Raw genomic sequence first — 23,277 nt, forward strand, 5'->3', positions numbered from 1 at the left:
ATGGTCCTGAATAGAAAATGTTGCAGATTCATATGATTCACACCCAGCTTTAACACGAACATGCATGGTGGGATGTGATTTACTGGTGATTCATTGGTGCACATAGAAAAAAAGGCTCTTGAGATAGCTGTCTGCTGCTGCTGATATATAATTGTTCTGAGGAAATCCTATATCGGCACAGGCAAGAAAATATATCTCTTATGTTCTGCAGCCATATAATACTACCTGTCTCCTATATATATCTGGCATGTGTGTTTTTGTTTAGGGAACCGGGATTAATAAATTACATATTACAGTTTATGGGAATCCCTGGAGAATGTAGCAGCTCATGAGCCTCAGTGATTTAAATCTGTGCGTACGTGCTGCCTCAGCAACCTACATGTTGAAGTCTTCTGAAAAAAAGTAGTCAACAGTTTTTTTATTAAACCATCATTCTTAAAATAATGTGCAAGTCAAGTAGACAGGAGGCCCATAGGTATTGGTAACAGTGAGTCACATGTAGTCGCTTCAGAAAGTATCCGGACGCCTTCACCTTTTTCACATTTTATTGTATTGTATTTATAATGGATACAATTGCAAATTTGCCCATCATTCCACAGACAAAATGATAAGCAAAAACAGACATGCCTCTTTTACAGAAAAATATTCTTTGTATTCTTCTTAGTGGTGGCAGGGAAACTGGTCAGAGTTAGGGTAGGATGAAAACAGCCAAGTACAAAGAGGTCCTTGAAGAAGCAATATCTCGGACTAGTGACAATGACCCACAGCCAAGACAACACTGAAGTGTCTTCAGGACAAGTCTCTGAGTGTTGTTGAGTGGACAAGACTCATGAAGATGTCAGTTCACAGAGACTTACCATCCAGTCTGGCAGAGGTTTAACTGAGTCTTCAAGAACCCTTTAAGATGTGATTTCTGCCAGGGGGGCTTCTACATAATACAGAATTGAAGGCCTGAATACAACGTCAAATATAGTTTTTTTAATTTGTAAAAATATCAAAAAGCATTGTCTTACTTTGCCATTCTGAATTATTCTGTGTAGATTGAAGGACAGAATGATGATCTATTATTCAATTTCAAATTAAATTATGGAACATAACTAAAAAGAACCTCAGAGAGCGACTACCTCAGCCAAAGGCTAACAACCCTATCACCCTTCCAAGATCGAATGGGTTCTTCCTCTGGTCATGCCCCACTCCTGCATACATTTAAATAGAATCAGTTCAGTAGTTTTTGCATAATCCTGCTAACTAAGAAACAGACAAAAAAGAGAAAAAAACACTGATAAAAACATAACCTCCTTGGCAGAGGCCATTACCTCTTCTGAAGTGACTGTACGTTGCTGAGAATACACTTGTCTGGGCCATCTACATACAACTGGGAGATGGACGATCCCTGGCTAGCTGACACTTGGGTAATATACTCCACATCAGTCTATTTCTGCACATCTAGAGAAGACCTGAGCTTGTCTGTCTTTGAACTAATGTACCATTAGTGTCTCTGTGTTGCAAAGCTGTTCCCTTCTGGCCTTTCTTACAGGCAGCTGAGTGTCCACATGTTCCCATATGTTGCTTCTGATACCTCAGCCCTGATTATTCTTCTTTCACCCAATACATTTTCCCTTCTCTTTAATGCATTTCCTTACCTTAATACATTTATTTTCTCTGGGCAGGCTGAGGCATGGGTTGTTTGAGCTCCACATATCGATTGTTGTGGGGAATTTGATGCCTAGAGACTTGCTCCTCTCTTCTTGCCTCCACCCCGGGGGAGTTTTAAATGGAAACACAGTGCTATGAATCACACAGCAGGGAGCTCCATGATTGATAGCATTGCTTACCATTTACTAGTCACTGTCTGGAGATAAGCCGGGGAATTTATGGAGTATTGGAAATCCTTGCCGCTGCTACATGCGGATTAGAGTGAGGAACGGCTCCCCCTGTACTGCCACTCGAGTCACCCTGTTAACGGCTTAGATGGACAAAAAGGAACCAATTTTATAGTTAATAAAAAAAGAAATACTCATTTTGTTTCATTCTTCTTTCTTGGAGTGGTACTGTAAAGTAAATAGAGAAATACTTGGATAATGGTGTGTCTATAATGTGATGTGTTCATTTGCTTTTGCCTATCCCTTCAAAGTCATTCGCAGTGCATCTCAGTAAAGCCGTTCCTGACATGCCACTGTGACTTCATTCACCTCAAACATGACCGCTGCCAATTACTTTATGTAACTGGACTTTTATGGGCTTAAAAGGGGGTCAATGACATTTAAATCTTTTAAAGTGATGACTGATAATTTCAAAGGTTGTAGATGTAGATTAACCTCTGTAAACCTGTAAAATGGATCCGCTTGAGAGATTCTATTTGTATAAGAAAGGATGTCTTGTAATTCAAGACATTCTAGAAGTCTGTGAACAACTTGAGTGATGAAGTGACAGAAAGATGCTATGGAAGTGTTTTTGAGAATATCTGTGCACAGATGCAGTACCCAGCACTCAGTAACTGCACTGTGCATAATGCCAAAGTTACAAGTACAGATATTGGCCCCCGTCTTTACATTTCAATCTGAATGCACAGGGATAGTCTAATCACAAAGCACAGTGTGATCGGAGGACAGTTGGTTATCTTCCCTTAATCTGCACCAGAAGTCTGGAAATGTGTGGGCTCTTCCAGAACTCAAGTGGATTTGCAAATAATAAAACACACATTAAATTGGAGCACCTATGGCTTAGGATGTAGAGTGAGTCACCCAGTAACCAAAAGGTCTATTCTGTGTGCCAAAGTGTCCTTGGGCAAGATCCTGAACCCCAAATTGACCCTGATGGCTGTCCCACTGGTCAGTGATTGAAGTGTCAAGGAGAAAAGGGGTGCACAGTGGTGTACTGTATGAATGTGTGTTAACAGTTGTCATAATCAAAATTATTAAACCTGGGCCGCAGAACAACCTGCACCATTAATTGCACATAAATCTGGCCTTAAGCACTGATGGCCTACTGCCAGTGCTGTCTGTGAATTTATCCTGGGTAGACTTGTTTTTGAGAGCTATCTTCGAAACACCAACCAATGTTCTTCAGAAACAGTTTGCAGACTTATAGACCGTAGATGTTACACGTGTGTATACACTTATATTTTGTATCAGATGAAAACTCACAAATTGCCAACAGTTTTTCGACCAAAGAGCCAAGTTGGGTAACTGGCATTCAGCCTTAGGCCCACCTTCTTCATCAGCAGCAGTATAGAGACCTACCCTTTTATAGCGCTGAATCATCTTCTCAGGCTTTAGAGACATTTGCAATTTTAAATAGGCATTTTACGTCTACATTATAGAGCATTTTACACTCCAGATGAACCCAATCTGACGACATCTTATGATTAACACACAGACTTCAAACAATGTATCAGCTGTGATGTGTTGGACATAGCTTCCAGACCTCAATGTTAACAGACCTCTGCTATTGTTCCTTTAGAATTTTTTTTTACTTGTTTTCAAACCTTAGAACCCACTTGGAGACCCAATTTTCTTTTGTCCCTGCTTCCCCCGGCTGTTGGCCCCCTCACATAGCCCACCACATATTAGGACGCACACGTAGGGCAATAGACAAGTGAGCAGCCCTTGCAGATGTATTTGTTACACCCGCAACACACGGTGTGAGTTTTACAGTCCTTTTTTCTGGGGCATATCTGACACCTCTTACTCGCCCCGAGTGGAGCTGCTGCTAGGGCTATGGAGGAGGCCGGACACTCGGGTCGAGCGTCGTAGTCAAGAGCTCTCTGTGAGGCGGTGGCGGCGGCTTTTACAGCCTTCACAACCGCGGTGGAGGCGTCTGTGCGGGGATGCGCTCCCTTCGTGCGATGAACGGAGTCACAAGAGCCTTTCCCAGCTGCTCTAGGAACACCCTCCGCTTGTTCCGCTTGCCCGGCATCCAGTCTGGGTTGATCTCTCTCCATATCACGAAGGCGTTGTAGGAAGAGACGTCGAGAATGTTGTGAAAGACGACCAGGGGCCAGCGCGCGGTCATCCTCCTGCAGCTGTACGTTCCGATCACCTTGTCTAGGTTGTCCACGCCACCTTTGTTGCGGTTGTAGTCCAGGACGATGACCGGTTTCCCGTCCTCGCGGTCGCTGATGTCGGCCTCGGGGTGCCGTGTGCTCAGGAGCACCACATTCCTGTTTTTCTTTGGGATGTAGGACACAAGAGTGGCGGTGGGCATGAATGCGAACTTGGATGAGAACACCTCTCTTCCCTTGACCACGAGCAGCCCGGTCGGGAGCTCGGGCTTGTTCTTCCGAACCGTGCCGACCACGGTGATCTTCCTCTCCAGGAGCTGCCGCGCGAGTTCGTAGGAGGTGAAGTAATTGTCGCACGTGACGTTACGACCGTGCAGTCCCTCCGTTACATCGAGCACTACCCGCAACCCCTGGTTCTGTTCTGGGCGTCCGCCGCTTGGCTTTCCGGTGTACACTTGCATCTTCCAAGCGTAGCTTGATTTCGCATCGCAGGCCACCCACGACTTGATCCCGTATTTCGCCGGCTTGCTGGGCATGTACTGACGGAAAGGACACCGGCATAGGGAGAAAAACAGGAGGAGAAGAGATGAGAGGAGATGAGATGAGGACGACGACTAGCAGCCGCTATCTACATAACATAACATAACATAACATAACATAACTAACATAACATAACATAACATAACATAACATAATAATAATATATTTTTTAAAAAGACTAACCTCTGAACGGAACCAGTTGCTCGTCCACGGTCACTTCGGGCCCCGGGTTGTAGAGGTGCGGTAGCCGCGACACCCACGCGTCCCAGACCTCTCGTACGGCCGCCAATTTGTCCGTGGCTTGTCTCGTGCGTCTCGTCTCGCGGTCGTCGAAGTGCAGCAGTCTGGAGTACGTGTGGAAGAGTTTTAGGGGCATCGTGGAACGAAATATCGCCCGGCCGCTCTCGGCGTCCCACAGGCTGGCGGCGGCCTCGCCCCGGGACCTGTACACGCCCGCTAAGATCAGCAGCCCTACGTAGGCGCGCAGGTCGGTCTCGTCCATCCCTTTCCATTCGTCGCCGTATTTTTGACGACCCTCCCAATTCGTCATCTCCAGGATGATGTTCTCTACCGTCGGTGTGATGAACAGGCGGAACGTCGAGGCTAGGTCACCGGTGCAGGATGTCGCGTGGATCGTGGGGCCCCGGGGGACCCCGCTTTGAGCCGCAGCAGAGGAGGAGGAAGAGGAGGAGGAGGAGCAGTGGCCCTCCTCTTGGCCGTACGCCCTCGAGGACCATGTTATTTCCCCGTTTCTTGACGGCAAGGTCTCTCTTTCCACGAGTCCGGTGGTGGTGGTGGTGGTGTCGCCGTGGTCTTGTCCTCCTTCTTCTTCTTCTTCCAAGGATGAAGAATCTGCAGAAGCATCACCCACTGGGTCGTAGTCTTCGTCGTCGTCTTCGTAGTCACTGGTGAAACGCTCCTGACGCGACATCGTGCCATGGTCCGTGAGAGAGTGGCACACTGAGACTTATATGTGGGTCTAATGTACCCCCCTTGATTTCAATTGGAATCAGGTGTGGGTCTAAATGACCCCACAGAGCACCACAGCGCCCTCTCTGGGGGTCTAAATGACCCCCCCTCCCATGACAATCGAGAATGACAATCCATTGGTCTCAACTACCCCAGGAGAATTGGATAATGACAATCCTTGGGTCACCCTAACCCTAACCCTGACCGGCCAGGGCTTGCGTATGATCACACGCACGCACTCACGCACGCACGCACACACACACACACACTCTGGGTCAATCCGACCCAGGAACAACACGAGGGTTAAACAGACACAGTATACAGACTCCATGAGGTGCAAATTAAATACTTTATATTTACATTAGATGGCTGAAAGACCTTAGATCTGCCACTATTACCCAGAAGCAATTCAGTCGTTTAATTACACTTTAATTTATGCTACGGTAAAGGCAAGATAGCTTCTTTTATTTTTTTTGCATTTGAGAGATGCTTAAAAACAAACATCAGTATTCCAAAGTCTCGGAGCCAAAGATTTTGAAATCTCTTTTTGAAAAGTTCATAATGTTGTTAAGGGACTGTTAAGACACTGAAGTTGGGCTAAACAACCTAAGCTAAGAATCTCAGTAACAGAACTCTGCCAAGGCTAAACAAAAAAATTCATAGATGAGCCATAATAGTCCTGGAATAATATTCTGTCGACATTCGAAAATAGAGTTCCTTAGGATTGCCGATCATCAGGTTGTTTAAAGGTGAATGTATTAAGCCTAAGAGGAAAGCAGCACCCACTCTATAGTAAAACACGAAGGAGGTTTTGTCATGATGTAGGACTTATTTGCTGCTTCTGAGCGGATGAAAAGAATAATGAAATCACAAGATTACCAAGAGCAACATGTTTTATCCAGTGTCAGAGATCTAGGTTAGGTGAAAGTCTTGGGTCTTTCAGCTTAATGACAAACTAAAGCACACATCAAGTGGCACAAAATAATTGGACACAAAAGGAACAGAGTGTTTATAATGGTGACAAAGAATCCTGAGCTACATCCAAAATGCCATTGTGCAAGGTTCTTCAGCAATCTGAAAATAATGATTTAATGATGGAAGATTGGCAGAAACTACAAGTAAACATGTGTACAAACCTTCAAGATGATGCATTTAGAGGTTATCATTGTTGCCAATGGTGCTGCAACCACCCGAGTCCAGAGTGCATGTAATGATTTAAGAATGTTCACCATTAATGTCTTTTATTTCCAATAACCTTGCACAGTTTCTTCAAATATTTTGGTGAGATAAAGCTGTTTCATTTGCATTTATTTCTGAAGTTATTCTGAAATGTGCACTTGTAATTGAGGTTTCAATAACTTAAAGTTCAGGATTGTATACCTCCAGTCGCACCAGGTTTCAGATTTCATTTTTTATGTTTGAGTGTTTTTTAGGGGGCTTCTGTTTTCCACTTAAGAAGCCGAGAGACTTCTGTTTATTGACCTCACTGCACCTCAGACACAACTTCAGAGGTAGCTTTCAGACCTCTGTTTTTTACACCTCAAAAGCCCAAGTTTTCACACATTTCAACCAGCTTCCAGACCTCAGTTCTCTTACTTGTGATCAAGGCTGCAGCTTCTCTTCACCTCACAGCCAGTGTGCAGGCTTCAATTTCGACAACCAATGCCAAACGTCAGTGCCAACACAGGAGGATGTGTGCTCCCGAACCCCCTAAACCCTGCTGTATTTTTATCCAGATGGAAAGTAAGGGTGTGAAGGAAAGAGCAGGGTGGTGGTTGCAACTCTATTCTTGGGTAGGACCCAAAGAATAACTCATTAAAACCATAGCATACCATATATTCATTTAAGTAACAGCTGTTATTTTTTATTTTTTTTAATATAGAAGCTACTTTGGTGTTTATACCATGGATTGCTGATCATCCACCTATCTTTTTATATCTTCGAACCAGGCCAGCAGAGGACAACTTTTCCCACCTCACAACCAGCTTGCACATCATATACATTAAAAGTATTATACATTAGCTTGAATTGCTCAATAGCAGCTTGCAGACCCTTAGGTTTTATGTCTCAGATGTAGGTTACAGTTTTGCTCATTTTATATTTCCTATACCTCAGTTTTTATATTTCAGAAGCGGCTTACAGATTTGGTAACGCAGCAGCTTGTGCAAGGCCCATATGCATTGCTCTGGAGAGAATCCAAACCTATGCTACCATTTGTTACCCAGCTCCACTGCAGTTTATGTAACAGTGTGTTGTTCACGTTGACAGTCGTGTTGGGCAGATAGCCAGGGGGATGACTGATCAAAGTCTCATCGTGGCTAGACCCCGAACCATCTGAGCTGTTTCATCGCATTAATATGCTGCCGCACTGCGACCCAACATTTGATCCGCACGTGCTGATTTTCAACAAGTTGTTTTCTAAATACGTCGTGCCAGCTCATCGCACGCGAGGGCTTTCTCTGTGGTGCCGGCCCCATTATGGAACATGACTTAATTCTCCTTGACACAAAGCCAATTCAGGGAGTGATTGTTTCACAGGTTCATCCTCTCTCCCCACGCAGCGTGAGGGTGACAGGGTAGTGTTGGTGGTGTTGAGGGGTGGGGGGGGGGGGGGGGGGGGGGGGTGGGGGGTGCGTGGGGGGCATTGTATTAGGAGTTGAAAGACCACGGCTGAGGGGGAAATAGCTGTCAGTCCGTGTGGAGCGAGGGAGAGGACAGAGTATAGCCCATCACTTCTGTTCCCTGAGAGACTTATTACAGAGGCAGGCCAGGGCGAGGGCTGGTAATTAATTCGGAGAGAGCTGATATTGGTTTTGACGCACAAGAGACTGACAACACTGGATGCCTGGTGCATGTGCCTGTTTGCACGGCTCTGTGTGCGCGTGTGTGTAGAAACAGGAAAAAGGTTTGAAGAGGACGATCTGGGGGGGTGGGGAGCAGGGAGCCGAAGAAAAAGCGAGCAGAATGACAGTGGCGTCTGAGCTGTAGCGTGCAGCTAATGTCAAAGCGCCTCCACAAAAGATGGCCCCTGACGATGCATATTTATGCCTCCTCTTGTCCCCTGCCTCCCTGCTCCTCTGTAATTTTGTGTATCATCTCTCATCTCTCGCTTCCCCTCACTCTCTTTCTCACCAATCCATCTTTGCAGCCATTGTCCTCTCCTCCCTGCTCCGTTCCTCTCCTCCGTCATGAGTTTACAGCTTGTCTCTAATGACACTGTGGCAAATTATTAATGTCATAGGGTGGGAATAGACAGTTTTTTCATCACTTCATCCATTCACAAAAAGAGATTGCATCGCAGTGACACAATTACAGCACTAAGTGATCATATAGATTGAAGCGAGCGCCCTTACAGATCCACTGCTAGGTCATGGCTGAGGGCAAATTCAAGATTGTGTTGTTGCGGCTGAAGAAGAATGAGAAAATTAATTTGTGACAAAACAGCAAATAGGTTAATAACATTAGCTGGTGTTAGTTAAAGCTTTTGTTGATATGTCAGACACAAGTAAAATATATTTTTTCTTTCTTTTGTCATTACACCAAAGATTGTAAAACAGCTTTTATTGTCATCCTTGGATTTATCTGCATACTTTGTCAGTGTTGCATGGAAAGTAGATTTTGTTTTGAGTAAATGGAAATTATTACCCTGATATCCTGGGTCTCATCCACATCATTATCATCATCATTCTGTTACTGCTGTCGAAAAAACTCTCCCTGTTGGATTAGTTGACAGTAAAAGAAGCAGTAGGACAGATTAGCATCTGTCAACTCTCTAATCACCAGCAGAGAATATCTAATTGATGTACACTGGTGTCGTATTTCACTTAAGAAGGTGGATTGCATCATAGAATGGCTTGAGATTAAACCTATGATCAGGCTGTGAAGTCATCCTCAATGACTTAGATAGAGACACTTTTTGTTTTCCAGGCCAAAATAATGAATTGCCTCTTTTTGTATCAAATATACTCTAGTGTTTTCGTGAGATAATAAAGTATCATATTGGATACAAATTTGAAGAGACCAACTATTTAAATATATTCAACAGTATTTAATAATGTCACTAAATAAAAAATAAAACATTCGAAATAAAATAACTGTTACTGTTGGCATTGTCCTCACAGCAAGAAGGTTCCCGGTTCGAATCCTAGCTTGGCCGGGGCCTTTCTGTGTTCTCCCCCTGTCTGTATGGGTTTTCACCCGGCTTCTACCCACACTCCAAGGACATGCAGAATCGGGCTAGGTTAATTGGAGACTCTCAATCGACCATAGAGTGAATGGTTGACAGGGTGTAACCCACCTCTCGCCCAACGTCACCTGGGATTGGCTCAAGACCAATTTTATATGCTGTTGCCACATTTCATTTTCCATCAAAGATACAATGACCAGGTCCGGCTGATTAATATTTCCAAAATAGTGCTCGTCTGAATTGAATGTAGTTCTATTAAACCCCTAACGTCCACTGGATGCATCTGTGGTGCATTGGCACATTATTCACAGCCATTTTAGCCTCTGTGCTAATTCCACCAAACACAAGAAGTGGAGCATCACATCCTCAGCTCCTTCCTCTTTCATGGAGCAGAAGATTCACTGGTGAGCATGTGAACTCAGTGACAGCTTTATTAGATACACCCATAAACCTGCACATTACAATTCCTCCACCCTAAAGAACACATGCACTGATCACTCAGGACATTAAAACAACAGTAAATGGTTTTCACGAGCCTCATTGTCATGGTTACAGTAATGAAAACACTCAAACTCCTGCTTTTGTCACTTTTTATACTCTGCTAGATAACTCTTTTTTTGCTTCAGTCATGATTACTACAGCTTCGATAGGTTGCCTAACAACAAAACATTACTATGGGTCATAACAAGCTGTGAGGTGAATAGCTTGAGAATGGTAAATGGTCTGTATTTATATAGCACTTTTCTAGTCTTGATGACCACTCAAAGCGTTTTACAGGACAGTTTTTTTTTGCCATTCACCCATTTACACACACATTCATACAATGCATCTATGGGGGGAAATTCAGTATCTTACCCAAGGACACCTCGGCATGCAGACAGGGGAGACTGCACCAACAGTGCTCTGCAGAAGAGCGTGTCTGAATGTCCAATGTGGTGATGATGTCTTTACAAGCTCACCATGTCGACAGCACAGTTTCATGGTCTGCCACAAAATGCTGATTGTAGAGGCAGAAATTGGCACAAGGATTATAAATCCATGTGTACTCCCTCGTCATCAATAACCACCCTAACGCCATACAGCATCTCAGAACATACAGAGGCATTTTTTTTTTACTTTGCCCCCTGACAAACGGAGGGCAAGGGTCCAACATTGATTATCAAGTTCTCAACCCTTCAACCTGTAGGAACAGAAAAACAAAAATGTATGAGCAGTGATAGAACTTCCTTTGCAAAATATGAATCAAGCATTTTCCCCCAATACTTGCCTTTTCTGGACAGAACATAATAGGGCTTGGCGATATGACTACAAATCAATATCACGATTATTTCAAACTTTTACCTTGACATGCAGCAGGGTAATATGGCAAGGTGCACGGGCTGCCGCTGCAAAATTTGTTTGTGAATGCACACATTGGGGAAAGTATTAACCAATTTAACCGACATGGGCAAGATTAAGTCGGTTAGGGGTTATAAAAGTTGGTTATTTTTGGATAATTGCCCAGCCCGAGGACAGAGTGAAGATGCAGACTATAAAGAAAGGACAGAGGGCGTATGACCTGCAGCACAGGCCCCCAACTGGCACCGAACTGTGGATGATGTGGTCGTGTTGCATTCTGTAATGATGACCCATGTCTCAAAGAACAAAAATACATACATTCAACAGTTAGATTAATCCAGCAGTTAAAGATCATCGATTCGTTCATTTATTCTCACCTAGGGCAGGTCAGCAACTAATCACGAGGCAAACCTGCAATTTGAAGGGAAAAAGCATAAAAGGAAATAGACGCTCTCCTGTCTGATTTGATTGTCCTGATTTCAGTTTGTTTAAATAGACAGTTCCAGGGGGACGTTTGGCTCAAACTGTGCCTTTCACAATTTAAATTCAGTCCCCAAACTCTTGCCTGTGTCTCATTCTCTCGCCGTCTCCTTCTTTTCTTTTATAAATTGTGCATCTAAGACAGGGCCCATGGTAGCGGTGAAACTAGGTCCTGGGCTTCAAATAGCAGCCCCTTGTATCCCAGGGGCCCCCAGCCGAGGAAAGGCCAAGAGAAACAGAGACATACACACGCGGAGCACGAGAGAATGAGACGGAGCGTTTTTGATGAAAATTAATATTTGTCATTTGGTGCGGCACAATACCTGGTGGACACATACAGTACAACAGGCATTGTTTGATTCCAGTTTCTTCTGAAGATAGAGAAGCGTAACTGCATTTCCAGCACAGTCAGAGTCAGTGTGTGTGTGTGTGTGTACTCACACAGCCCCTGCGTTTTCTTTGATGTGCTCTGGGACTGCTGGCTATTTCCCACTTTGTTTTAATCCCTCGCCAGGACCTTGGTATTCACTGTGCTGTGTGATATTATGTGCAGTAGTGTTTTTAAGTGTGCGAGTGATGTAGTGACCTTGACTAGAAAAACAGAGAGGAAAACTGCTTTATTTCCCTTTCACGGCGCCTTTGTCTCTGTTACGGCTGTCTGTCCTTATGTCTCCTCTCCGTGTGTTATTGGTTATGCAAACGAGATGTCTGGTCCCTCAACCCCGATTGGCTCCCACCGGAGAGGTGATCCCAGCCCTCAGTTCCTGCCTCTCGTCTGGCCAGCCTCGGCTTGTGATTGGAACAGTCCCGGTGCAGCGCTCCAACTGACAACCACCACATGGACCAGCACCTTCAAAAGCCTGCGTAGCTCGTCACTCATGGCGACAGAATTGTTCAGAACGCCTCGCAGTGCCTCTCGCTACTAGATTTACCTGTTGTTTGAATGTGTACGTTAGAATTGAGGCACGCATTATTGTGGAACTGGGCCAGAGAGTAAATACTGATTGACACAGACAGACACACAAATACACTCAGAATTATTTTGTTTAGCACAGTAGTTATGGGTTTGTTTGTTTCGGACCGTTTTGGGGGTTTATTAGATTAGTAAATACAGAGTTTTTTTGGTTCCATTTGTGGTTTTCATTAAGGTAACAATTAAAGCTCGCATTTTACAGTCCTCTTTTGGTTATATTTCTTTTTTCATTAAACAGCACACCCCCACCCTTTGTTTCCAGATTTGCCTCACCTCCTTTTGGTGTAGAATGAATTGAAAAACAACTTTTGGCATTTTTGCCAAAAACAACTGGTTTATGTTGCTACTCTTTTCCCTCTCACGAGCTGGGTCGTGACGGTCTCATTCTACCACAAAAACAGTCTTTATTTGTCCCAAGGTCGCTGCTTGAATTTCCAATCCTCCATTTGCGAAATCTAAAGGCCTACAATGAGCTGTGAAGGTTGTAAGTACTGTTTATAATGGCATGTGTCTTAAGGGTCAAGTGTAAAAAGCCAGCAAATACAGTGAGGAAAAAAACATTTTTCAGCAAATCATGAGCTTTTATAGAAAAGCTTGTAACACCATGTGATACATAGCCATAGAAAAAGTGATAATACAATGTGAAAAAAGAAAAGATATGTTCCTTTCTGTACATATATTTACAAACTCACATTTCCATGTGACAGAAAACACTCCATCAAGCAACACAACCTTTTGGAAATCCCGGAAAACCGAAAACCTCATCCAAGAATATGCAAGGTATAAGCATATCTATGTAAATGTCTTTAGTTGGACACAGATGCCGAATTATCTCTTGTATAATTTGTATTGTGCTTAAGTGATGAATAACACCAAGCGAGTTTGCGGTTAAAACTAATTATTACATGCTAATGGCTGCAGGGGGCGCCTGGGGATGCCGACCTGCATGTGCCCCAGAGCAGTTTCGTAGTCTGCCTGGCGCCAGAATCACAACTCGGCCTATTACCGAAACAATTAATCCATGAGCTGATTGACTGAAAACCTACCTCGGTCTGAGGAAAATATTTCAGACTTTTTAAATACTAAAAAAATGAACCCATATAACAGTCAGACTAATCAACATTCATATTATACATGTATACATAAAGTCATCATACCTAAAAATTTGCAATATTTCCAATATTTAAGTCCTTCAGCACTTGAGTATAGATGATGTAGAATCATGTCTCGTTTTGGTTGTACACTTGTTGCACGTTATACTCTCACTTGTTATTGTCGGCCTACTTCTTACACAGGCTTATTGTTAAACTCTGCAAGACTGCATGCTCAGTGTGTTCCCCAGGGAAAAGTGTCATCCAAAGCAGCGGCTCAATACCAGACAGAGCAATACTATGTGTATTGCAGTCTGGAGCTCAGACACCTAAACTGAATGTCATTAATATTTTTAATTACGCCGGCGAGAAAGGCCCTTCAGACATGTTTTACAGGAGCTTCCTTGTTCTGTGTAATCAATGACACCAGATACCGGAAAAGACAATAACAGACAGATAAACAAGGCAGCTGCGAAATGAAAAATGAACAAACACGATACACAGAAAGACCTAACACGAGGTGTGTGTGTGTGTGTGTGTGTGTGTGTGTGTGTGTGTGTGTTAGTTGCTGTGAAATCTATGTATAAATGTGTTTCATTTGTTTGCTTAAAGTTGCGATTTTACACAGTATGCAAATGGTCGAATTTTAAAAAAGAGGCTCCGATCAGTCGCTGCTATTCCAATACGATGCCTATTTGCCCTGCAGCTCAACATCCCATAATGCCGACCTGCCTCAGTGCCTCCTCCTCGGAGTAGCATAGCAGCCTTTAAAACGAGGGTTACCGTGGAGACCACAGCAGTGTCACTGACGGCAGCAGCAGCAGAAACGGCAGCCACTCGCTCGTTCCACCTGACATTCATACAAGCCCCTGGAGCGCAGACGTACACACACACACACACACACACACACACTAGGGAGCTTACTCACATGGGTACACCACCACACACTAGCGACCTCATGTGTTGTGTGTACATGCTTCCTTGAGTATACACAGCCTCAGACATATGCACATACAGCCAGATCGATGATATGTGGGCGATAACTGGCAAACACACACACACACACACACCAACACTCACCTGTCTGACCGGGTCTTGCATTATTAATGATGTGGATGCAGCTTGTTTTAACACAGCAGACTCAGCAGGAGGCGCGTGCACAGTGGTGCTCCACAGACCGACTGGAGCACATTCAGCCATGTTTTTCTCCCCGAGTCAACAGGGACAGTTTTACAATAGGAAAATTCTCATCTCCAATTTAACATTCATTGTTTCACATGTCATCTAGCTGCCACTTCAATCCAAGATCCATTTTGTCATTTAGAGAGATGACAAGTGGGGACTGTTTACAAGGAAGCGTTGGAGGAAGAGTGTGACAGCACTGTCAACAGAAGACGTTTTGTGGATGCATATCCAATTTGATGCAAATTCACTCCCTCTATGCGCTCTGTGTCATGTTCAATGCATCTTATTGTTGGTCAGAAAATTGGATCATGGAATAATAATAATAATCTAAACAGAGGCGTTGCAGAAATACAGCAGGATGCCTCAGAAACACCAATTGAGAAAATTGAATGAAAATGAGCAGAAACAGATGATCACTATCTGAATGAGGATAAATCCAGACAACAATGCTGTAACACGTTACTTACAGTAATGATACAACCTCCATGCAGGGGTTCGGCACCAGTTGATCATTGCATTAACCAAATTAACACGGTGTTTTTTTTCTGAATCATACATCAAAGCTGGTCAATGAAATATGCTTTGTTGGTAAAAAAAAGTCTCAGACAGAGGTTACCACATTTATGCAAAAACAACGTAACACCTCAGACCACAAACCTTTTTGGTGATCAGGCGGTGGAGCGGGGCGTCCACTAAAGAGTAAGTGGTTTGATCCCTGGGTCGTCTCATTCACCTGCGGAAGTGTCCTCAGGCAAGAAACGGACCCCTAAATTGCCCCTGATGCCTGTGCTGGCATTGTGTGAATGGCATGTGATTGAAAATGTGCAGCATATAGTTGTGTTGTGTGAATGGGTGCATATGGCTTGTAGTTAAGCACTTTGAGGGGTTGATAAGACGAGAAAAGGGCTGCATGAATACAGCTGCATGCATGACATTTTATATGTCCTGCGGCATCACTGAACTTCACTAAAACTGAGTGAATACAGAACTGAATAATTGACAGGGACACGTTTTTTAGATAAAGGCTATTATTTTGAATACCACAAAACCTTTGGATGTGATTTCATTTCTGTAAGTCTGGTGTAATAACGTACCGGCATACAGAGAAGCACCTTAATTACATTTTGCTACGGTGTGTTGAAAATACATCAGAAAAGGTATTTGGTCATTCAGCTGCAAAGGTTTAGTTGTAATTTCAATCACACACAGAAAGTGCAGCTCTGTGGCACACCCATACACTGTTGATTAAATGTGAGGCTACTGTTCGCAGTATGACAGCATCCTTGTTGGGTTGCTGCACTATGTTGTTAATCTTTGAAGGCCATGTCAGCGATATGATATCATTGTGTTAATTGGACATGCGACAGCCCAGTAGCATCCGGCCTGAGTGCTGTGAGGCTCTGCTGTGTTTCACAGCGCTGAGATCATGATGACAGGCCACTGACGCCTTGGACCAGGACCTGTCTGACAGCCAGTGCAAATTAACATCACTGGGACGGTTTAATAGTAAGGTGATTGCAGATGTGTTAAAGCATGATTGGGGGAGTTGGGTGGGCGGTTCGGAGGGCTGATGGGTCAATGCTGTCGGTCAAGGTCTGACAGACGAATTGGTGATATCACTTTTACCGATGCTGTTCAGGGCACAAGTCAGCTGAGTGTGTTTTAAAGCCACACTAATTAACCCTTTACATTAACGGTGGATTGAATGGCTACAGTAGATGCGTGTGGAAGAACCTGCGTGTAGCAAATTACGGTGCCTACACAGCGGATCCTGCACTTCTCCTTACAGAGAACAGTTTTCAGTGAAAAAGCTCGGTCAACTAAAGTGTTTTCCAGCCTAGCACTAAGCAGCAGATATAATGTCTGGGACTATAGCTAGCATTTAGCAGCTGACGAGCCAGCTATTTGCTTTGCCTTCAGGGGGTGATGGAGACCAACACAGAGCTAAAAGGAGAAGGAGTATCGGGCCTGCCAATGGAGGTGGTTGCTTCATGCTGTACCAGCTAGATGTGTAAATTGCCAATTATTTTGTAAACACTGCTGCCTAATGCCATTAAGTGAGTAGGCTACTTGCTCGGTTCAGAGGCATGGGCAGAGAAAAGGGAGATGCAATACAAAACCAGTTCTGATTCAGGGCTAGGTGGCAAATAAATAAATAAATAAACAATAAACGGTTTTACCAGTTCATTGTCTAGACCCCTCCTTGTTTTTTTCAACAACCCAGACAAAGTTGTGGGAGGTCTTTCTTACGGAGCAGAAGGCTGAAATCAGCTGGGGGCAAACTCTGCCTTTCATACGCTGGCAGAGAAATGACAGGAAGACGGATGAGCCACTAACGCACTTACAACTTTTTACCTTTGAGCATGAAGACACTGACTCAGCGTGAGTCATATATGCAGTGTAATGAGTCATGCGGTACATAGTGTTTTTTACGAGCAACATCAGGGCTGGGTCTTGAGTGGATTGCCATCTGGAATCCAGAGGGGTCTCATTCTGACTGAATGGGTTTTAACTAACGTCAGATCTGATGATTCCCTTATTGCGTGATGATGTATTTTATGTATTTATTTATTTTTTGTCACTCTCGCCTTTAAACTGTGATTTAATTCCACTTGTCGAGTTTGTGCTGGAGGGTTTCAGGAAGACGAAGGCTTCTGTTTCTTCCACATTTCCTGTCCTTTTTCTCAACTCAGCCTGTCACTCTCCTTTTACTTTCTCTCTTTAAGTTTTCCCACTTAAGGACATTTTGTGAAATGACCCCTGTGTCTTTAAAATGCAAATACCTGTTCTTTGCACGTAAATTAGACTAGAGGAGATTAGGAGGAGCAGACTCAGCTGGAAACTGTAATTAAAGTGTGAGCAGTAAAGGAGTGGAGGTTACAGTGCATCTGGACTCAAGTTCCCATTTGACACAAACAAGTTTTCATGTTTACTATTTTTTCAAACTTTTGTACTCACTTTAGTCTTGATTTATGCCCCCAGAAAAGAAGGTTTACCACTTTACCATCATATTGTATAGATTTAGTATTTAACTATCAAGCGAATGTCACTCTCTTTATAAAGACTCACTTTGGGTCTTATGTTTGTTGCGTTCAGGCCCCTGGAAACCCTTGAGAAAAAGTTGTGGTTATTTTCAGAAAGTTAAACATCTGAAGTCACCCATTTGCTCAAAAATAGCGACACTCCTTGAAGATGTTATAACGTCTCAGAAACAATCCAGTGTCTTTGTGTTTGTTTGCTTATTACTGATCTCACTGATGATTCCGATCAAAGAAAGCAGATCACGTTTGATTCTGCTGCCATTGTGCTGCGACTATTGCAAGCTGTCCCATTGTGTGCAACCTTTCTATCTGTTCTGGGCAGTCAGTGTAGCCATTAGTGCTATCACACATCAATGATGTGCCTGTCCATGCTTTAGCCCTGAGCAAGTCCCTGTTTGGACCAGTGTTGGTAGGTGCTCATCACTGCTGCCCTGCTTGCCATGTTAGGGACGATTTGACTTAAACATCTGCCCTTAACTATAAGGGCGTTTTCAAAATCGCACAGGTCTTTACACATCAATGTTTTTCCCTCATCCAACACAACGACATTGAGAACTGAGTGTTCACTCACTATTTAATATATCTCAGATGTTGATCCTCCTCTGTTATGTTATAATAGTAATTATTGTGTATCAGGAGTGGATGAGTCAGTCCAGTATCAATCGTGTTTCTGGGATGCTTGTATTGAATGTCAACCGCATACATCTATAGAGCCAACCGGTCTCGTTTCAACAGTTCAGACTACTGATGTTTGTGTGATCTTTTCTTGTCACATTCCGGCCCCTTTATACCAATCAATCATGGTTTGAATGCCATGTTCAATCTATTTGTAGTTCATCCCTTTATGGCAATTGTTAGATTAGAGGTTAAGGTTAGCTGCTTCCATTATGATAATGCTTCTTGTCACAAAACAAATATCTTCTCCAGCTGGTCATGAACATGACAGTGAGTTCAGCTCAGCAGACATAAATCCACTAGAACCTTTGGGATGTAGGAGAACCGGAGATTGGCAGCATTAATGTGCATCTGACAAATCTGCAGAAAAATGATGTGATGCAGTCATATCAACATGGAGCAGAAGTTCAGAGGAAAGTTTCCAGCACCTTGTGCAATCAGTGTCATGTGGAATCCCTGCCCTGTGTTAGTCTGTTGATCCTGATAAAGCATGCAGTGAGCGTTCCCTTCCAAATATACCTGTTAAAGTGAATTAGGGTTCTGAAACTGCTGAAAATCTTCAACAGCAGATTGGACCGCGAGTTTGAAAATGTGTTGATAGAGATATCTGTGGATGTTGTCTCAACTGTTGCGTCACTGTATTTACCCAGGTTTCAACATGGCTGCAGGCTGTTGTATCAACATCAATTCCGTGTCAAATCATTTGGTAAGCTCCAGCTCAGTCTCTCATGTGTGCATTTTTGCCACCTAATCCATACATGAGTTACTCCAACGCTGCAGGCATACAAAGGCATGCGCGCTGCACTGGGGGAAATTTCAGACATTTGCCGCCTGTAATATTTTGTCATTTCACATTAAACGCTGTGCTCGCGGGTCATGGTTGCAGTCAAGTCAAATTAATGGCAGCCAGCTCAAGAAGCAATGTGATCTTTGCACATCACACGACTGATATTTTCTGTTCAAATTCAACACAATGGCCGCTGTTATTCCGGGACAGCTTTAGAATATCGAATTTCAAAGCACAGCCGTCTCCCACAGAGGTTGAGCTGCCTGAATTAAATCAATGGTGTCTCAGTGCTTGGAATTCTTTTCTGAGCCCTCTGATAATGCTCCTAATTTAGCATCCGTCAAAGCGTTTTATCTTGAGTGACCAATCAACCATTGTCTGTCTTAATTTTCAGCCCCGTCGGGATATTGTAAGACTCATTGCACAGAGGTAAACTCAGACATTCAGGGATGAAGTGATGAGAGGCAGACAGAGAGCGATAAAAACATGGAACACCTTGTGTTTCAGAAGCAGCAACCAAAACTAATGAGTGCCACCTACTGAGCAATATCCACTTACCACTGTAGACAGCTTTTGTCATTATGGGCTTATAATGTACTGTAATGGCTGTATATGTGTGTAAGGTCAAATGAAATGCGAAGAAAGACAGATTTAGAAACTATAGTACTATCAGAACCTAACCCTAACCCAGATGTGGGGTCAAGAAACAAACTTGAGAGAAAAGATCTGGGCTCAGAGCTCCATGCAAAGTTCAATTAATTAAACCTTTCAATATGACAGAGTTCTTAGAAGATGGGACCAAAGAGGACAGAGTGCATAAGAACTATAAAACAACATCCACCTCACTCTATCAAATATTTCAGAGCTACAAAGTGAATCCATATATCAAGCAAACACTGTTCAGCATTACTGGTTGTCATTTAATATTTACATTAACTTACATTAGTACTGTAGAAGGCATTTTCAACATCAAAGTTGATAATATTCATGTCTCTGTCATTAATTTCAAAACCAGTGGTGTCTTTTGATTCAACTGCAAAGAAATACCCCTTCCTTCTCATGTATGTTGTTGTTAGGACCCTGTGAGTCCACCGCAGGTATTCAGACTGCACCAGTCTTTCCACTGTAGCTTCCCTTTCTCTTCAACAATGCTGAAGATATGTAGTAATAATGCAACTGGAAATGTTATAATGTACCTGAAAGGGAAACACTTTCTACTCCCCGTGTTCTGTCACATCCCTCTTTTAAAGATCTCTTATGTTTTTGGGAGCTGACTACGAGCTCGTTCACTTGGCTCCTTATAGTCTCATCCAACATGAAGTGTAAACAGACCATAATCATACCAGAAAGGAGCAATTAGCTAAATATGTAACGTTTGAAGAAACTGGAAACTGTTGCGGCTCAGTTCAGCAGAGTCATCTTAAAGATTACTGTACAAAATACAGGGGAAAAAAGAAGAGAACAGAAGAGAATAAAACAAATTAGTAAAGTGTAGGTTGGAAACCATACCAACCCCTGACCTCAGGTTTATTTATTCTTGCAGATAAGTCTTGCTCACTTCCTGTTTCGACGCATCCATCCCTAGAAGAAACTATTGATTACGCCCTTTGGGAAAACAACAATTAATTGAAAGGGTTCAGAGCCATTTGCAAATGCAAATTAGTCTTGTTGGTTCTGGGCTAAATTATGGACAATGCAAGAAATCTATGAATTAACATTGAGAATATTTTATTCCTGTGTGGGAAAACTGAACCAAAAGATTGGACTGGAAATGTGAAAACAGTTTAGTTCTTTGATAAACATGAAACACTTCATTTTAAATATGAGAATGGCTAGGAACAGTGAGAGGAAGTTTTACTCATGTGCTGGTACGAGTAAAAGGACATAAATTATAGGAATGTCCTATTTGGATCCTTTCATATAGGGGACATTGGCTCCCCTCTTCGAAGTCAGTCTCTAATTTTGATTTTATCATTTCTTGCAGGCGCAGAAGATTTGTCACCAGTAACCCAACAGGAAGTACAGTAAGTAGCTCTTATTTATTCAAATCTTACATGTAAGGTCAGGCAGACCTTAGTTAGGGCAGGCCGTTTCAGTTCTTCAAAGAAACGGCCTGCTCTCTGCTGCTGTAGTCGCAGCTCAACACTGGAACAGATGCCCCATTGTAACTTTCTCCTATTGTCCGTCTCTCCGCCTTTTTCTTCCCCTGTCTCTCTTTCCCACCCTCCCTCTCCTTCCCTCCGTCCTGTTCCCCTACTTTTCTCTTGTAAGCCTTTAATGGTGATTAGCTGTGCCGTGCTGAATGTGTCCCTGTGTCTCCTCTCTCACTGCGAGTACAAGTGCTGTCACTGAACTCAGTCCCGCACTATTAGCTGAGCTGTTGATTCACCTCACATCAACGGCCGGTATACAGTACGGGAATGCTGCTCTGGGGTTCGAGTGTGTGTGTGTGTGTGTGTGTGTGTGTGTGTGTGTGTGTGTGTGTGTGTGTGTGTGTGTGTGTGTGCGCACAGCTACGGGTGCCTGAGTGGACTCCTGTTACCAGCAACCGAGCTGTATGTGACAACGCTCTAACTCCAACACACTGCTTGTTTCCAAATGTGAAAGTTTGATAATCCGCTTGCGCGCACACACACACACACACACACACACACACACAATGTATTCACCATCTTAGATCCCCATCAAGGAGCCAGGACAAAGGTTTCCAGTACAATAGGGGCTGGAGATACTTGAGCCGTCTTTAATACGCCGAGACATTTCCCGCTCAGATACTCTGGTTCAGCACTTTGACTGCAGTGTGTAGCCGTGCATACAGCTGTCTCTACATTTCCCTGAATTTACTGTGTTGTTGGTGTTGTCCATGACATAAACCTCTCAAGGGTTGCTCATACTTAGAACGCAGCAAAGCACTCACAAGTATCTGCTTAAAATAGTCAGAAAAAGCTGATTATTAGAGTGGTTCATTTTGAAGGAGCGTTTCAAAACTTGTGTACTTTTTTGATATGTAATGTTTTGAATGAAAAGCACTAAGTCTCATTGTGAGTAACTTAAAAGCAGCTGAAACATAATGCATTTCAGGCTGTGTCAGTTCAGTGTGTAACTGGGGATTTTGCTCAGAATCTCTCAACCAGTGAGAGTGGACAATTGTTTTAATAAAAAACTCAAAGTGCTTTCAAATTAAATGGATCATACTTTTGCCTTTTTTTAGGGGGGGACATTTCTTTTGATGATTTGTACTTTATATTTCTGATACAATTCTTTAATATGTCTTATTTTAAGGTTGGACAACTTGTTTATTTTCTTCTCAGGCAGCTGTTGGCTCACCTTCATTTTAATGCACAAGGACTATGTAACTGCAGAAACCCGCGACTCGCTTCAGTCAGGCAATCACTCCACATCATGTTCACCTTTCATTTTATTGGAGTAATAAGGGTGTTGCTTGGTTGTGATGGGGCCTTGCAGACTTAAAAAAAATCTGCCCTCAACTACAACTGCACAGAAAATCACTATTAGCAGTTTTCAGCTGCTTATACAGGAAGTGTGCACATTATATTCAGCCGCTGCTTTGCTCCACTGAGTCAGTCTGCTTTGGTGGGTCAGTGGTGTCAGGACTGGGGCGCCTCGCACTTTGACACCAGATGTCAAAGTGCCATTATGAACCACTGCCAACTAAAAACACACTCACGTTTTTTAATCAGCTTGTTAATTAGCTGCTCTCGGAGCCCAATGTTACTCTCAGTGTGTTATTAAAGTCAGATGCATTGAAAAGGTCAACGAGGCTCTGCATGTACCTTTTTAAATTTAAACAGGTTCTTAATTACGGTAATCGAGATCTAGGTCGTTCACAATTACATCTAAGTCATGACTGCTGCAGTGAAAGGTCACAAACAGTACCCTACTTCACATTTATACAGATTACATTAAAATATTTACTAAAGATAGAAAAACGATAGTCACGAAGTCCAATAAAATCTGCCTGATATGTGTTGGTAATCCATTATAAAAT

The 23,277-nt window shown here is 43.2% G+C and overlaps 1 protein-coding gene across 1 annotated transcript in view; it reads left to right on the forward strand.

Annotated features, from left to right (window-relative positions):
• Positions 1-23,277, forward strand: part of LOC117760528 (inactive N-acetylated-alpha-linked acidic dipeptidase-like protein 2) — a 473,414-nt gene that overhangs the window by 17,615 nt on the left and 432,522 nt on the right. Inside the window, exon 3 of the mRNA XM_034583636.1 lies at positions 21,253-21,292. Coding sequence (XP_034439527.1) covers positions 21,253-21,292 — 40 coding nt within the window. The remainder of the gene's footprint in view (positions 1-21,252; positions 21,293-23,277) is intronic.

Source organism: Hippoglossus hippoglossus, chromosome 4 (genome assembly GCF_009819705.1).
Source record: "Hippoglossus hippoglossus isolate fHipHip1 chromosome 4, fHipHip1.pri, whole genome shotgun sequence".
NCBI lineage: Eukaryota > Metazoa > Chordata > Actinopteri > Pleuronectiformes > Pleuronectidae > Hippoglossus > Hippoglossus hippoglossus.